This window comes from Struthio camelus, chromosome 4 (assembly GCF_040807025.1).
Source record: "Struthio camelus isolate bStrCam1 chromosome 4, bStrCam1.hap1, whole genome shotgun sequence".
Lineage (NCBI taxonomy): Eukaryota > Metazoa > Chordata > Aves > Struthioniformes > Struthionidae > Struthio > Struthio camelus.
In genome coordinates this window covers 73,668,681-73,687,259 of record NC_090945.1, presented here as the reverse complement: position 1 = coordinate 73,687,259, position 18,579 = coordinate 73,668,681, and the positions used below count along the sequence as shown (strand labels likewise).

Here is an 18,579-nt window from a genome sequence, read left to right as displayed (position 1 = left end):
GGGGAAGGCTCAACGGGGATCTTATGAATGTATATAAATATGCATAGAAGGGAGTAAAGAAGATGCAGCCAGACTCTTTTTAGTCCATTTTCAATTCTATTTAAACATAAGAAAAACTTTTTTACTGTGAGGTTTTACTGTGGGGTCAAACACTGGCACAGGTTGCCCAGAGAGGTTGTGGAGTCTCCATCTTTGGTGACATTCAAAACCCTCCTGGACAAGGTGCAGAGCAATGTACTCTAGTTGAGGAGTGGGGTTGGGCTAAATGGTCTCCAGAGGTCCCTTCCAACCTCAACCTTTTTCCTGAAGCTTGCAAATATTTAAAGTATTGTATTTACTATAATTTAGATACAATTTCCAAAGTTGTCACGGAAAGATATAAGACTTTCTTTTTTTCCCCTGTGGTTTTCACTATGCTGTACAGCCTGCCGTATGTCTGAGTATGTATTCATCTCGTTCAGAATTACATTGTTCAAAGCATCACTGAAGGACTAGATGTTGCCTGGTTAGTCCATTATTAGGAGAGTAAGGAACAGGCTATAGGGGTTGAAAAGATGTAGAGAAAATAGAGATCTCTATTAGGAAAAGAAAGTCATTACTTTAAAAAACAAAAACAACAACTCTTCCCCCCACCCCCCACCTCAGAAAACCCCCTCAAAAGGTTGGGTTTTTTTTTTAATAGTTGGAGAAGGTAAAATCTAGGCTGATCGCTGAAAATCACCATGAGTGCCTTGTATCTTTAATTGCTATGATTAATAATTTTTTTTTGTTGCTGCTCTTTCTTGTTGTTCTACAATTTTTGACTGTTCTGTTGCTAAAACTGGGCACTATGTTAGGTCTCTCTCTTTCATAATGACATCTTTGGCTGATAGTGTCCATAGCAGTCTTGCCTAAGTGAATTGTTTTAAATGACACAATCCAGGGCACATTGAAATGATAATGGAAAGGATGCTGTTGGCTGACCATTAGATTAGACTGTAAGAGTGCTGAAAGAGAAGCAGGGTTTACCTGTTTTCTATAAAAAAGCATACATATTTCATGATTTGTTCTTGTTGAAGAAAAGTTGCTATTGCATTTAATTTATAAAATAAAACAAAAAACCCCACCAAACCAAAAAAACCCCCTGAAATTAAAGACAGACAAATTGCTTTAAAGTTCAAGTTATTTTTGAAATTGAGACTAGGCATATGGGAAAATGCCGTGCTATTTTTTCATTCAGTAAGTTGCTCAGGAAGCCAGAAGTAATAGATCTGCATATTGTAAGGGGGGGGAAAAGGGGGATAGAGAGAGGGACAACCTCCGACTTTCAGGGAAGATCTAACAGATCTAATTTTCCATATTCTCTTACAAGAAGAAATAACAAGAGAAGACTCTAAAATTTCAATATCAAAACCTTGAAAACTAGCATGCATCTTGTTTACTGGGTCATGAAGAGTGATATGCATTTAAGATGCAGTGTAAACTCCAGGATTTTAGAAGTTTTTTTTTCTTTTAGTTTACATTGCTTTCACTGAAGCTTTGTAAATGGAATGACTAGATCAGTGATGATATTCATTTACATTTTTGTGTCATAACACATAGAGTGTATCTAGAGGACTACCTTCATGAAAACGTAGATATTTCCCTCCTTTGCTTTACCAGTGGTCAGTTTACATTCTTTGATTCTCAAAGTTACTGTTGAAAATATGTTATAACTCATGGAGTGGAGTTTGGCCTCTGGAAATCCTATGGGTTTGACAATTGGTCTCATTTTATGGTAACTCAAATTAAGGAGTAACTCTGAATTCATTGACAACTTTTATATGAGGCTTTTGGGTTAAGATGCCCTGTCTTTCTTAAAACAAACATGAAAAAGTGCCTATTTAGAGTCAACCTGCTTTCAATAAACAAAGTAATGAAGGTTTCTGAGCCTGTTCTAAATGTGCAGGATTGTTTTTAATCAATCCTTTGTTCTTGTTTTGACTGTAGAATCCAGAACCAAAAAACAGTTAATTATGCCTTCATCCTGAATGTTAATCTGAATATTAATGTAGCTCTCCCCTCATTATTGTGCTAAAATCTTTGACAAGTTGCAATTCTGGATTAGTTTAGCATAAATTAAATGCTAAACTAAATGCATTGTGTGACTACATTTCCCAGCTTCACTTAACATAAATGCAAGCCTTCTAGGAATGTGTGACAGTGACTAACATCCCACTGCTCATTAACCTCATTTAACCATGAAGCACTGTGCGATATACATGTTTGTATTGCCACTCAAGGTTAAAAAGCAAGTCTTTGAAATCTCTGCTTGTCTGCAACTCTGCTTTAGGTTAGAGGATCATGTGCAGAGCCCATATTTTGGCAGCCACTGTGATAGGGATAGTATGAAGATGTTCCTGACATCAAGCATAATGAAACACACTTTATAGCTTTCCCAGTAAACCATAACAGAGAAGCAAGCCTTTCTCTGGGCTTTTTTTCTTCTAAATTAATGTTTAATCCCACTTGGAAGAAGCATTGCTCCTCATGCAGCCTGCTAAGCATCACTTTATAATGAGGTATTATCACAGTGGGTTCCTATAATAGGCTATAAGACCTTTCCTCCTCCCCCTGCCTTCATCAGCCCTTAGGATCCGTGGCCTACATTTTTCAGAAGTGTCTGGGGATTTTGAATGCCTTGGGTTGGGATGCCCAGTCTGAGGCCTCTTGAGTAACTTGATTTTGGGGAAGGCCAATTCTTGTGGCTTATCCAATGAAGACTTACAGGAAAGTAGAAATTGAGAAATCAAAGTCAATGTTATTTTAAAGTTTTAATTTAGCTTTTCTTCCCCATATTCCTACTGATAAGAAGCTACCTTTGTTGATGGGTTTTCTTTCTCGCTGTTTCTTGAAGGCAATATCCTTTCTTATTTGATTAGCAGGAAGTGTCATAGGTGGAGTATTGGACTGGGGTCTAGGAATTCAGGATTCACATCCCGGCTTTGGCAAAGGCAGTGTATGCTGATTGGGGAAGTCAAGCAATGTCCACCTGAGCATCCCATCTGTGAAAGGGTGATAGTGCTTCTTAGCTACACAGGGCTGGGGTGGGAATAAATTGAGTTAATATGTTTGAAGATCTAAGATTCCCAGCCATCCCTGAAGCATGGTCCTTCAAATATTAGAAAATTTTCCAGCATTTCCTTCCCTGTGTAAACACAAACACTTTTCTCTCCTAGTTGATTCCTTTTTCATCAGCTTGTAGGGCACAGTAGACAGGTTATGGGTGAAAGTAATCTGGGAAGGGGGACACTGATGATAGGGGAAGTAAGAGGAGAACTAGCTTGGATGCTGCTCAGTTTTTTTTATTCCCTAAAAATGTGAGTACTTCCTTCCAATAGCACATCCCCATAGTAGATTCCTTCATACACATGCAAGAGGCCTGTTTCGAGCACTAGTTCTCCTGTTGCTTACTAGAGAGAGGAATGTCACCTGCGCTGACTTTGCTTTTGAGTATTTAGGATACGTTTTTAAAAAATATTGTAGAACAGGCTCCCACAATGACTTTTAAAGGTATGGTAACATTTGTTAATCAATATTTTATATTGATGTTCCAGGTGGGTAAGTTGAGAGAGAAAATCCAAGAGGTTAAGCAGGAAAGGGAGCAGGAGCAGCACAAGCACACCGCCTATGTTTCTGAACTGAAAGCGAAGCTCCACGAGGAGAAAATGAAGGAGCTTCAGGGCGTCCGAGAGCTACTGATCCGGCAGCATGAGCAGGAGGTTGCACGGATGGCAAAAATTAAAGATGGTGAAATCCAGCGTTTGCAGTCAACAGTAAACGTGCTGCGGGACGGGGCAGCCGACAAAGTGAAAACAGCACTGCTAAACGAAGCGAAAGAGGAGGCTCGGAAAGCTTTCGACAGTGAACGAATGAAGCTGCAGCAGGAGATCTTGGAGCTGAAATCTGGTAAAAAGCAGCTTGAGGAAGCTTTGAATAACATTATGCAGGCGGATAAAATGAAGGCTGCTGACCTGCGCACAGCTTATCAATCCCATCAGGAGGAGGTTAATAGAATAAAGCGTGAATGTGAGCGGGATATCCGCAGGCTGGTGAGTTCATCAAGTAATCCATCTTTTACTTTATAGCAACCACTAATTTATTACTGTATCTGCCCACAAACAAGTGTCAGACGTGTTTTGCCGTAGCATCTTTCATCACTGCTGGCTGGTACAATAGGCCACCATTTCCACCATTTCTTCTTCCTTCGAGCACAGATGAGCTGCGGTTCCATGACTGGCCCAACCTAATCTGTAGCTTTATGTCCCATCAAACAGAATATGGATGAACCAAAACTTTCCAGGGTGAGTTTTCTTAACAGGTCAAATAAATGGGCCTCCTTTTTCCTACTTGCCTGCGCTCTATTTTTGTACAAGGTCCCATTGATCAAAGCAGTCAGGCGTTGTTCATTTCGCAGGGAAAAACACCTTTGTGAAATGGAGACACGGAGTTATCAGAGAAATTTTGTATTTTTATTTGGGGAATCAGTCATATTGAACCCAGACAACGTCTCTGCTCCTTCTAAAACATTGTTATTCAGTTTCAAGGATTGTTGCTCTTTTCTGTATTAAGAAAATTTTTTTTCCCCACCTATTATGCCTTTCAAGGGTGCAAAAGTTAGGGCCTAGGCTTCTTCATGCTTCGTAGGACTTCAGCCCCGATGGCAAACTGCACTGCTTGTGTACAACAGAAGAGCAAATAATATTTCCTAACAAGGGATGCCCCAAATATTTCAAACTCTGTAGCTTTGTAAAATGTAAAGCACCTATAGGATGGACTGTACTTAGTAGTATATTTACAGTCGTTTATCATCAAAGAACATTTGTGTTTGGTACCATGATATCTTGCATGTATATGCCAAGGTTTGGTTGTTAAACTGGCTAAACTAGTAGCACAATAAGTATACAAATATAATGCAAAATTATAATAATATATAAAATATTTACCTTATGTCAAGAAGGCTGGACTTTAAATATCAGTTTGCTTAAGTAAAAAATATGTTATCAGTTCGTGTTCATGCAGCTATGTCGTCTTCTTTCTTGGAAAGAAGGAAAAATGATGGTGAGGGCAAGCTGCAAACGAGTAACGACTGTTTTGTGCTGGTGATTTCTGTGTGAGGCCATGAAAGCTTTTAGTGCAGCTACTATTTGTGCTTTCAATAAACTAGATATCAATCAAGTCTCAGAGGGCATCACTTTCTTGATTAATTAAAGGCATCTGCAGAGATTAGCAATGAGAGATTTTTGTGAGCGTAATTTCTTTCATGTTTCGTTCCATATTACAACTTTATAATCTTAAAAACATGGCTATTAAGTAAAAGTAATTTTAAAGCTGTTAAAAAGGAGAGACGGTTGCCTGTGTTTTTCTAGCGCATAGCTTCTGGTTCAGTTTAACTTTCTGAAGCCTGAGAAATGGCGAGGTGAGGCAGGTGCCTGTGCCCCCCGGCCTCTGTCACCGCGGGCTGCTCCAGGAAACGCCGCAAGCACGCCTGCGTTATGCCTGCTGTATGGTCAAGGAGCTGCTTAACTCCGCTCTTTGAAGAGTCAAAGCTTTGCGCCTGCTGTGGTACAAAGGCGCCGAGGGGGCAGTCGGGGTTTTGGGTCTGGCACAGAACAATCCCGTTGAATCGCTCAGAATTATAATTGGAGCCTTATGGGGCCCCTCCGGGTCTTCCTGCAGTTTTCAATGCAGCCACATCTACAAAGGTGGCTGTGTTTGGAGAACGTATGGAAAATTCCTGTAGTCTGCTCCCTGGTCCAGAGGAATGCACTTAGTATCCTGGGCTTTCACTAAAAGTCTTCATGTCTTCTTTTTTCCTTCTTTTTTTTTTTTTTTCCAGAAGAAGTAAAAACTAAAAACAGTATTGCCTTATAGTGGCTTGCCTCCTTTCAGATTATGAATTTCAATCTTGTCGTTAGATTGTATGCATTGTTTTTTTATGAAAGACAAGAGTTTCTTCTAGGAGTTCATACTAATTTAGGCAGTTGTTATCACATAGTTGTTAACATATATCACACCCTTTAACATCAGAGGGGAGGTAAAATATAATGTAAAATTCCTAGATGCCTCTCTCTTCCTCTGTAAATCTGAGATTATGTGATTGTATCAGATTATGGAATCAGTATATTCTCCTCTTCCCCCACTTTAATTAGTGAAAAGGGAAATTTGCCTTCAATTTTGAATTGTTAAGGCTATCAGCTACAGGTGTGAGGTATTTGGTTTGTTTACTTTCTACCCTTCTGCAAGTGTTGTCATTAGTATCAGCATAGTTCTATAACTGAGTTTCAATAAATGTGCTTTGAAAGGGTGTCTCTGTGTGTTGTGTTTTATGGCAGTATTAAAAGAAAAGCATATCTGGTCTTAATGGTCTAAGTGGGCAGGCCATACTGTAATTCAAAATCAGCATACTCTGGGGTTCAGCATCTAATTGTCTTGTCAGGCTAGGCAGTTTTATTTTGTATCTTCAGGTCACAGCTTAGTTTTCCTGATTTTTTTTCATATAGATGATATTGCAACTTTAAAAAAAAGTGAATATTTTTTAACGTTGATTGTAATACCCTTGACTAATTGGAGACAAATCTTGCTTTTTCTTGGCTTTCAGTCCAAAAAAAAAACAGAAAAAGAAAAAAACAATTCATTGTCTATGAATACATGGATACAATGACATTATGTATGTAAGCAGCCAGACTTGTATTGTACAAATGTCAGTATTTTAAAAATAAGGTCTGCCACTTTGAAGGTTTCTTCACAGTTTTGAATTGAGCCACAGCATATTTGGGCCAATTTTTTCTTGGGCTTCAATTAAAGTTGTCATTTAACTGACTGACTCACCTGTAAAATCAGGTTTAAAGTTAAAAGTTTCCAGTGGAAGGTAAAGTTTGCCTCTTTTGCCTTAAATCAGCCAGCACAATATATTCACATGGAAGGTGAGTTTTGGCAACAAACCAACCTTACTCTGTTAGCAGCACAGCTGTGAAAGAGGGCACGAATAGTATATCGCGTTAGTTAGAAGTTCCATTCATTATGGGGCTGTGTGAATAGAGTTTTTAACAAGGCCGTTACTTGGCATCGTCCTAGATATGCTTTTTGCAGAGGTATGAACAATGGACTCTTTACAGTGGCTGCCCTGGACAATAATACAAGAAAGAATCGTTAAAAGTATATTGAATTACATTATTTAGCCATTTACAGTATGACCTAGGAAGCTGAACGTTTATTTTGTCAGCTACTGTTAATATAATGATAATACTTGAACTCTGGAGCAAATTGAATAAGTGAATCACAATGGATTTTGTATTTTGTGCTATGGGATTCTAGTGAATAGTATTTCTTTTATTTCCTGGAAAAACCTTTAACAAGAAACACACACAGACAAATTCTGTTCAACCTTGTTAAAAACTTTAAACATATGATCGTCTTAAATATTCCTAAATATTTTGGATTCAAGTGAATTGGAAGATTTATTTCACTATAATGTAAAATAGTCCCAGTTTTCCTGCCCAAAAAACCAATCCAAAAGATTCCATTGCTCTCATTCTGTGCATAAGCAGTTCCATATTTTAGAGGGGACACACCACATCGAGTGAATTAGATTTGCTTATTTCAATTATACGCTTAAATGACCTTATAAAATTTTCTAAAGACTAGTGTGAGTCTATTACTGCAGATTCATACTCTTAAGGAAACAATCTTCATGCTATTAGTGGAATCAAAGTAAAAACAACTCCTTTTCAGGAGCAATCCTGATCAGTTGTGATTTGTGTGTGTCATTTGTGTGTCTTCAGTCTTCTCAGTCCAAATGATCTAGCTGTATGAAATAAAAAGCCCTTCCACATTTAGAATCCTTTCTCTGTTTAGTGTTCTCCAAAAATATGTAATGGCGTACCTGAAAGAATATAATTCAGCCTAGTCAGTTGTGCAATTCCTAGAGAAGAAAAATCAAAGCAATTTCACAGAAACTTTTGTTCAAGGGAAAAAATTCATCTTGATATCTGCTGAAGTATGTTTATTTACCATTAATGTTAAAGTGATTTTTAATTTCAGTGTTGTGCCTGTGTATAACACTGTATCTCATGATGTAAACAAAGACTTCTGAAAGATCCAGAGTAATGCATTTTGAGAATTAAGCTTTATCAGAGACTTTAAATTGTTCCAGTTTGGAAAAAAATCAAGTTTGGATTCACGGCTTTTACAAGTTAGTATTTTCTGGCCTTGCATAGCTCCCATTATGTTTGTCTGTTTGTAATTCCCAAATCTATTATTTTGTACTGGAATTGCATGAGTAAATTGGAATATCGTAGAATAAAGGGTCTTCTTGAGGTCACCTGGTCCAACCTCCAGCTTGAAGCAGGGCTGACTTCAGAGTTGAATGAGGTTGCTCAGGACCTCATCGAGTCAAATTTGAGAATCCCAAAGATGGAAATTCCAGTCTCTGTGGCAACCTGCCCCAATACTTAAAATCTTTCACTGTGAAATTTCTTTCCCTCTTATCTACTAGGAATTTCTCTTTCTGAAGCTTTTGACTGTTACCTTTTGCCCTTTTGCTGTGCATCTCTGAGGAATGTCTGCCTTTGTCATCCCTGTACCAACCATTTAGGCAGTTGAATTGGAACCTGCAATTCTAATCCATCCCTCAGCCTTCCTTTTGGCCAGCTAGACAAGCCCAGCTCCCTCGCACTTTCCTTGAACATCCCTAGCCCCCGCTCCATTATGATCCTTGTCGTCCTTTATTGGACTTGCTCCAGTTTGTCAATACCTCTTTTATGCTGGGGACCCAAAAGTGGCCACTGTGCTCCACATGTGGTTTCACAAGTGCTTAATAAAAGACTAAATCACTCCTCACAACTTTATAGCTGCACTCTTCCTGATTTGGCCCACTGTGCTGCAAACTCTTGCTGCTGGTCAACTTGCCATCCAAGACATCCAAGTCTTTTTTCTGCAGAGCTGCTTCCTGGTCAGTTGGCTTCCAGCCTGTTCTGTTGCAGGAGCTAAAATCGTCCTGGGTGCAGCACTTTGTTGCAGTTGAACTTCATGAGGTTCCTTTTGACCCATTCCTTCAGCTTGTCAAAGTCCCTCCAGTCCATCAGTGCATCAGCTTGTCCTCCAGTGCATCAACTGCTTCCCCAAATTTGGTATCGTCTGCAAACTTGAGGAAAGTGAATGCCATTTCTTCATGTGGGTATTTGATGAAGCTGATAAAATGTGCTACTGTCTTCTATTTTTAAGGGGTAACGCTTGGATGATCAAATAAAAAACCTTCCACTTCTGAGAGATTCAGCGATTTTCTTTTAATAAAACATGAAAAATGGTAGGAGCAAAAGTTTAACTCTCCACGAAAAATCAAAGTTACATGCTTTGCAGTGGTTACATACAACTACTTTCTGATAACATTTACTTTTTCCTGCCTTCGTATTACTAGGGTTTCGCCATTTTAAGACTGCTAGTTTGTACCTTTAGGTTACATTCGAGGGGGAGGAGGGTGATACAGAGACCTTTTGTATCTGTAAAAATTCTGATACAGGAGGACAGTTGGCCACTCATAGGGAGATTGTGTGTTTCCTCCTCTGCGTGGAGGCCTGGAAAGAAGGATGGTGCTTGGCCTTTTTCGCTTCGTTTCTGCAGTGGCATACGTATATGAGTTTTATTTCCTCTCCGAAATCTTATATTTTGAAACTGGAAAGCCTCTTCCCAGTGTGTGCAGTCATGCATGGCTGTGGAGAGAATGCTGCAGCATGCTTCTTATCAACCTTTCACTTACATACGTGTGCATGTCTGTCATACACAGCTGCTGATACTGAATTGTGGGCTCCTTCTCTGAATTTTGCCATCTGTTTGCGAAGCCTCTTTCAGTTACATTTGGAGGCTGAGCTAATCTCCTGCAAAGACTCCTGCAAAGACTCTTCTACCATCGTCAGTATTTTAGTACTGCAAATAATACCTTGTCCGAGTACTGTGCAGATTTATGTTTGTCCTCCCAGGAGCCAGCAGAGCAGCCTCCCAGCAGGGCATTCTTTTTTCTGAACCGGGCAGATCTGCTGCTAGCCCTTTGGAGTACAGGTTCAGCCTTGTTACTATTTTCTTAAGACTATTACAGTAAGTAGGTCAGAAATCAGACTTTTTTTATCTCTTTATGAGATATGTAACTCCTTATCAAAAACCCATGCAAATGAGGTATGGTGTAGCGTCTGGAGAAAAAACTCCTTATGCTTGGATTACTTAGTCTTTCTACCTTTTCCTCCTTATAAGTACTTATTTGCTATAGCTTTGTCAGTGAACACTTAAAGCTGGAGTAATAGGTAAGAGGAGAGATGCAGTAGCAGAGGTTGTAGTCAATTATAACAACGTAAGGTGCTTTTGAGATAGGTTCATAAAACCTTCTATTGAAAAGTTGTGGAATTGTCTGTGCATATAGAGTTTCTTGTAAAATTAATTTAAACTTCTAATATAGTTTCCTTTGAGATTTGACACGCTTTAAAAAAAAGTGGGAAAAGATACTGGAGGAAAATGTTGCATATGGAAGGAAGAAAGCTTAGGTCAAACATTAAGTACCTATATATGTAACCCTTACTTCTCCACTGGGCTGGCTGGCATCTTTTACCTCTCTTCCTCCTAAACCTTAGATTAAATAAGCAGCAAGCATTTAAATGAACAGATGAATGAATCTCACGCAGAGAGTGCTATGCACAACACAGGAATATTTTGATTCCTTGCTTTGAGTGGGCTTTCAGTATGGAATACTTTTGTTGGCTCTTAGTGTCCCTTTGTAAATATAAAACATGCTAATTCCATGTAGTTCCTTCTTTGACTGTTTAAGTAGCCTCTCCCTTCTGCTAATTTCCCCCGCTCCCCAGTCACTAGCGATTCTCCTGTCAAAATATCCCTATTTTCAGTATCAGCCATTTAATATAAAGATCAATTCAGTTTCTCCTGGAGAAGAGCGCTGTAAAATTTTGTTCTGCAGTGGGCTGGGAGATAACTTTGGTACGGATAGGTAAAGAGGAAGATCTTACACTTGGCAGTGAAGCAGCTGGCTTTTTCCACTTTGAAAACTGAGTATATCACTGCCTTGATAGATCTAGCTTTTAATTCCCTGGGAATTTCTCTTTCAACTTTGAGAGAGGCTAAAGTTCCCCTAAAGGTCTCTGACTTTCTTGTGCTATAGCTATTGAAGTGTGGGATAATTGGCGAGGGGATACTTTTTCTGATGTTTGGCTTGGTTTTCTTTCATGTTTGATAAGTATCATTAAAACACTTATTTCTGCTCATTTCTCAGGGCTGTTAGAAGGCTATTGGGTACCTGTTCTTAAGAAACTGTGTAATTTTGACACAGGCTATAAGTGCTAACTCTTTGTTGATATAATACAGGTAATTGCTGTGTTCAGCACCTAACATTTTATGGTACAAAATCCATTAATTAAGAAATGATACTTTAGAAAGCTGTAATTTCAACCAACCACACAGGAGTTACTCATGCTATACAAGGTCATTTCTCAGTGATTTGCTTCTGCAGCTGCCGGTGGATGACCTTATTTTCTTTACAATCCTCTTTTGGAGGATATTTATGTTACATCTCTTCTAAAAGCACACTAAAGTTCTAACCCCACATTGCTCCACTACCTTTCTACCACAGACCTTTTATATTGAATTGTACCATGCTTGATTGCATAAAGAATTCTAAAATGCTTTAAATACAAGCAAAAATGAATGTCAAAGAGTTGGTGTCGTCCTGTTGCATTGTGTAGCTGAAAAAATGGACAAATTTGTTTTAAGCTGAGAAAAAGTTTGAGACCAAAAAAGCCAAGGGGAAGGAATTTCTGGGATGGTATACTTGTTTTAATGTAGTATCTGTGAGCCCATGGCATAGATTCATGGAATAGGATCCCATTGTGCTAACTATGTTGGAAGAAAAGGTTATCGCTACCATTGGACCTTATTGAGAGGTAGCAAATGAATAGTGGTATGTGGAAGAATACGAGAAAGTGCTAGCGCGAGATCAATACAGTCAGCTTTCAGTTACCGTATGTCACTTATCTCAGTTTGTGGATTAATTGTGCCACAGATACAGAAACCTCCTCTAGGCACCTGGTGTGGCAGGTCCTGCAGCATGCTCCCTGGACCGTGAGGGGTTGAGGAACAATGTGGAAAGGCACCTTTGCTCAGAATCAGGTCATGAATCAGGTGAGAACTAATCCATCCAGGTTTATTAGCTTCAAGTGAGTGCTGCCCTTGCCATATCTGCATTGCTTCTTGTAGAGAACTTCCTGTGTCTCTGCAACGTGCTCCCCCATGTCCTAGGTTCTCAGGGATATGTTAACTTAGATATACTGTTAGATGACCAGTGACTAGATTGTGATCTTAGCAGCTTATTACTGTTAAGTGTTGACAGTTTTATTAATGGTTTCCTTTTGTGTTTTAGAGGTGTCAAGGAAAAGGAGAAATTTAAGAGGGGTTTGAGGAAGATTAATCAGGTAACCAGATTAGTATTTCTTTACAGTTCCTTCGAGCAAGAAGAGCAGCGTGGGAGAAAGCATGAAAATGCTTGACCAAAAATATGTTGAGTTAGTAATGAGGCTAGGAGATGGCACCGTAGTAATAGATAAGGGATAAATGGACTGTAGTTAGGCTGTGAACATCCTTGAAAGTGAGAGTGAATTATTTGTTTAATGTAATGAAAAGAAAATCAGTTTAGAGAATGAGGAAACAGGATTTTTGTGGTTGAAGAGAGCATCATTAGCAACAGTGTTCTGAATGGATGCGAACAGGCAAAAAGGTCAAAAAGGAGGATGTTGCAATGACTGATACATGATGTAAGAACTTGGATGAAAGGTCTAGCTGTGTATATGGATCTTAGGAAGAAGCCATCTTTAGATGTATGATTATATTGGACCTGGGAGAGAACAGAATTAAAGGTGATAACGTTAGCGATGAGCAGTTTGGGGATGGTTCTCTGGTAATGTAAAAAAAGACTGAAAAAGGCATGAAAAAGCAAGGAATGCTATGCATATTAATGTGGCAATCCCTTCTGGTGAATGAACACTACAGTAACAGAATAAAGGGTTAAACACTTAAACTTGAGAGGTCATGAGGAGAGCACTAATTGTTATTTCACTTAATACCAAAAAAGCCAATGATAAACTTGTCTACAGTAGTAGATGACAGCTGGAAAATATCATAAAGTGTGCGTGTTTGTATACATCTGTATATTATTAGACCAAAACAGTTATGGGAAAGCAAGCTTATATATGTGGAAAAAGTTGACCAGCTTTTAAACAAATAGCTTCTTAATCTGCTGAAGGGCTTTTGTACCTGAAAGCTTGTTTTTTCAAGCTATGTCACTTAGTGTAATGAAGTATATTGCTTCTGTTTCAGACCATGCTTTTCTGGGATCCGTAGACCATCATGGCTATGGCACTGTTGTTGCTACAACATGTTTTTGGTCAAAATAGTAACCAGCAGGGAGATGAGATTAATCCACTTTGATTTCCATTTCCCTAATGGAAGATACTCCTCTTCTCACTAAAATAAATATTATAACACACAGTCTAAATGCATAAGGCTGTTTTGTTCTATGATGCCAACTTTTTTACTTCATGTAACCAAATCTGGCAAGACATCTTCAAGAAAAGAGTAGTCCTACAGTGGTACAGAACGGGCATGGTGACGGTGTGCATACTCCTTACTGCAGTTAGAATATACACTAAGTTAAGCTGAAGTCTTCTGAGAGCGGTTGACCTTTCCTCTCTGCTCTGTTTGCTTATGTTCGGTTTAAATCTAAGTCATATCTCTCCTTCTCCTAGTCTTGCACCTTCTCTTGCTTTGTCTGCCAGCCCCTTGATCTGACATCTGACCCACGTGGAACTGAGGGATGCTGCATCTCTAATAAATGTTTCTCTTCCTTTTCTTCCTCTCTGGAGTATTTTGTAGTCTCTGTCAAGAAAGCAGGCAGTGAAGATGAATACGTTTGCTTGTGCAAGTCAGCAGAAATACAGTAAAGCTTTGGGTCAGGGATTGGAGAAAATATCAGAAAAGTGAGGCATTGCCTGGGTTGATTTGGTTCCGTTGGAGAAATCAAAGATGGAACTGCCCTCTTGAGGGAAGGGGAATTATGCAGTGATCCTCACCTTCTGAAACAGAATTTCGGGTAGATGGATTATTGCTGCTGTCCTATTCATCTTTATCAGTTTATGTTAAATTAGTTGAGCAAATCTGCTTAGTAATTCCTCTTTCTGCTATTTTGTGCTAGTAATGAAACAAGCACTTACACGCGCTGTGTGTGCGTGCGTGTGTATGTATTTATATGAGTAAGAGGTTCTCTAGTGTGTGCCTGTAATGTAAAATATAAGCCTTAAAACAAGAGTGCCTGGTCATCGCTGTTAGATTGCTGTTTTAATTCTTATCACTATCTCAAAGATTTTTCTATTTGTCTGAAACATGATTTTTTTTTTTCTGAGAATTTAACTACATGTTGTCTTTAATGTAGAAAAAAGGGAATATAAAGCAGAGGGGAATTCTGACTTCTTTCTTGCCTTGCCCTACCTCCCATACCAAAGCCATGCTCTTGGGCATTTTTTTTTCTTTCTAGTGTGTATGAGCTGGTGTGCTTTGATCTATGGAAGTGTATATGAAGGGGAGACATGGGCATGTTTCCAGTGATCACATCTATTTCAAAAGATGTATTCTGCTGCCATTCCACAAGCAGCAATCCATGCTGAAATTGTTACTTTATTTTTTCTTCCATCTTATACACCTGCCATTCCATTGAACGTTTAAACTGAAAGAATATGAAATATATGAAATGCAGTACAAATCTGGTATTTTAAATCAAGGCCACCTATGTAACCTTAGTTCTTCCTTGTTAAGTGTATGCATTGCATGGCCAAATGCCGCTCTCAGTTACATGGGAGCTGTTCCATTTATTTCAGTATGAACACCTGTGTGATTGAAAGCCAAACTTTGCCCACAGTATTTAGTTACATGACCATATTTTTTCCCCCCGAAAGGATCCCTGAGAGATCAGTGTGCGTGACAGATAGCATTCAGTGAATGAGACAGCTGCTTAATTTTTGTCATTGCTGTTCAGTGCACAGTCCCTCCGAAACACTGCACGATGCAATTCTTCCATTAATAAAAGCTGCGTTCTTTTCCTGGAAATCATTTCGGCGTACTTGAAAGTCTCATAAAACTGGAATCTACTGGAAATTCTTATACCTAATTTACCGGATTAATAATTGAGGCCCGGACAACTCCCCAAATCAGGCAAGAAGTCTGCATCAGAACCAATAATTGTAACCTAAAAGTAGTCTAGGCCAGTTTATTCACTTCAAGTTTGTCTTTTTTAACTCAGGTCATGGCTTGACTTGGTTTAGTCAGGCCGTGTCCTACCACTCAGATTCTGCACGCAAGCTAATTTCACAGGCTTTGAAGAAACAAGTTGTATCTGATCATGTCATTAAGGATCATGTCAAGTCTGACTGATACACAGATTAACTGTAAGTCATAAGTAAGCACTTGACATTTCCTGCTTTTTTAAGTCCTTGTTGTAAAAAAGCAGGAATTCTACAGGTATAAGGTTTTAAAAAAATCTACAGTATGCCTACGATTTCATAAGTTCATGATTTTGTTAATTTTTTTTTTTCAGATAAGACTATGATTGCATGAGTTTATGTTGGCTGAGAAAATGATTCAGTAAACTGAAGGAGATAACGGCAGTTTCAATAACTATATTGCAAATAGTTAACATTCTTGTTAAGAAAGCTGTTTCTATAGAAACTGCTGCAGATTGTCACTTCCTCTAGCATTTGGCATAGTACCAAAGTGAATTTAACACTGATGCTGTGAGGGACAAATCCAATGAGAGCTGCAAGAGATCGCTGCTAGCAGTATGCTTTATTTGGTATTGAGATGTAGGAACAACATAGTTTGGTAACCAGAGATGGTGTTTAAGAACTATTTCTTCCTACCATTTATTCGAAGTCTCTGCGTGCATTTTCTTTTTTTCCTTCTGTTGTACAAAGACTATAATCTTATAATAAAGGCACATAAAATACTTAAGTATGTTTAAGAATTTAAGTTTAAACACGTCTGTATGTATACGTTACTAATTTAAAAGTGACTGTGAAGAGGTTTACCATGTGTGAAGTTCCCTAATAAACAGGAGCCAGCAGGAGGCTAATGTGTCCTGCTAAAGCCTCAAAACAAGGCTTAGGTGGGTTTTAAATGGTATATCTGTCTTGTCTTGTGTTTCTTCTCTGCAAAATAGTGAAGGGAGACTTTTTCCTTTGCTCATAGAGCTCAGATAAGGGTACAACTTTAGTTGCTGTATATTCTGTTTCAGTCTATGTTCAGTTCTATTTTTGTTTGTCTCTTGAATTGAGATGTCACTGAGCAAGCTCTAATGATCAGGTGAAGGCTGAAACTTTTTTCTAAGGGGAGGGGAAAAGGCTTCAGAGGCTTCTAACTTCTTTTTAGCAACCACAATGTGGCTGCTGGGGTAGTTCTGAGAGAAACACCACGTTGTTTCTGCAGATTTGTGGTTATGCGTTCTGTAAACACTTGGAGATGTTGTAGAAACTTCTTTCTTGCTTCCTTTCTTTCCAGATGGATGAGATAAAAGGCAAAGACAGAGTGATTTTGGCTCTGGAAAAAGACCTTGGTGTCCAGGCAGGCCACACACAAAAACTGCTGCTTCAGAAAGAAGCCTTGGATGAGCAGCTGGTGCAAGTGAAGGAGGCAGAACGGTACCACAGCAGTCCTAAGAGGGAGCTTCCCGCCGGAGTGGGCGATATCACTGAGCTCATGGGAAGCCCGGTAAGAAAACTATTTTCTTCACGTGTTCAACATGTGGCGGTTACTGCCTGTGTATTCACTTTGTTTTTGTGGTTACGTTTAAAGTACTAGAAGGTACTAATTCATGATAAATGGTGGTGTACTGCACTGTGCTGTTTCGCTGATGATTTGGAAACTCGCTGGACTTCAGGAATTTCAAAGAATTTTAAAATATGTGCACGTAGGACTTGTAGAATTTACATTGTGAGATTTAGCCATGAACTTACTAGTTTTTTATGATTAAAAAGGGCTTTTCTTTATTTGTCATTTAAAAAAAATCATTTGTACAGTTATTTATTTTATAACTTGAGGAATTATTTCAAACAGTGGCAAATATATACAGTACTTTTCAAGAAAAAGTATGCCCTGTGATTTTAATCTGTGCTATGCACTAGATTCATTCTAGTTGAGAGTGAGAAAGCTGGTGGAAAGTTACTAGTAATAAGTGAAATATTATTTATAACAAGCTTGCTTTTTTTAAAGTTGTTAAACCTTTACATATGTTTGGCAAGGAGATGCTTTTCATATAAGACTTCGTGCAGCCCTTTCAGAGGGTATTTCTGTTTAATGTTTCAGTAAATTAAGATAAGTTTTCCAGTCATTGAGGTAAGAATCTATTTTAGATTCATACAATCCCCCTGCTAAACCATGATGTTACAATTATTGTAGATTAACTTTTTTTAAAAGATAATTTCATATATTTGTATGTTTTTGATTTAAAGGAGCAGCATTTGGATGAGAGAGATGTGCGGAGATTTCAGTTAAAAATTGCTGAACTGAATGCTGTAATAAGGAAGCTGGAAGACAGAAATACTCTTTTAGCAGATGAAAGAAATGAACTGGTAAATTAATTAGCAATAAAACAGATGGTGACTGGGAGGGCATCTTTATGGTAAAAGATTTAATGCTGGAAAGTCAGTGTTATAAATAATTTACAAATTAGTCCTGGTGGGCCACAATCAAGTATTCCTAAAGATAAAGAATTTTACTATAGAAATTCACTTTCTGATCATAAAAAGCATAGATGGAATCTCTCTTGTTCCAGAGAAATATAACTGTGTAAACTTGTTTTGGGGTCATTGAAAGAGATTTCAAATTAACTAGTAGCTTGCCTGCAGCGCTATGTAACGATGTTTATGAGACATGTATAATCTCTACACTTAATTTCCTGTAATAATCTTTGAAATAGTGAAATTTGACGTTAGTTTTGTGACATGCTTATGCTAACTAGGAGTTAAAAAGCTTTCTTGTGCTAGAGATGAGAAATCTGCCACCTCCTATCTCAAGGGGAATCTCTTAAGTAGGTGAAATTATCCTAGGAGAGTGACAGTAACTTACAAAAAGAAGGATATGACAAGAATTTTAAGAATGAATTTTATTAGCCTGCATAGCTACTTAATTGCTTCTACTGAGGTCAGTGGTAAAATTCCCATTGACTGCAATGGGAGGTGAGTTCTAACAATGAGAATTTTTTAAACATCTCCTCTTATAGTGCCCTACTTCTAAAAAGATTGTTCATTCTGATGAGATGGAAGTTTTCCAACATGCAGTCTATATATCTGATTCTAAACTAATGCTATTAGATACGGTGAAGGCAGAAGGGGAAGGCACAAATGAAATATTTCAGTCATATCGATTGAAGCATTCACATCTTCCTACTTGCTTTGTCAGACCCAGCCTTTCCTTTTGAGATTGAAAGGCTTTGCTTTATGGTACAAGGACTTAATTTAGTTGTGA

At 38.4% G+C, this 18,579-nt stretch overlaps 1 protein-coding gene across 1 annotated transcript in view; it reads left to right on the top strand.

Annotated features, from left to right (window-relative positions):
- The window catches only part of JAKMIP1 (janus kinase and microtubule interacting protein 1), a 157,062-nt gene that overhangs the window by 73,977 nt on the left and 64,506 nt on the right, over positions 1-18,579 (top strand). Inside the window, exons 6-8 of the mRNA XM_068943406.1 lie at positions 3,576-4,070; positions 16,615-16,824; positions 17,565-17,684. Coding sequence (XP_068799507.1) covers positions 3,576-4,070; positions 16,615-16,824; positions 17,565-17,684 — 825 coding nt within the window. The remainder of the gene's footprint in view (positions 1-3,575; positions 4,071-16,614; positions 16,825-17,564; positions 17,685-18,579) is intronic.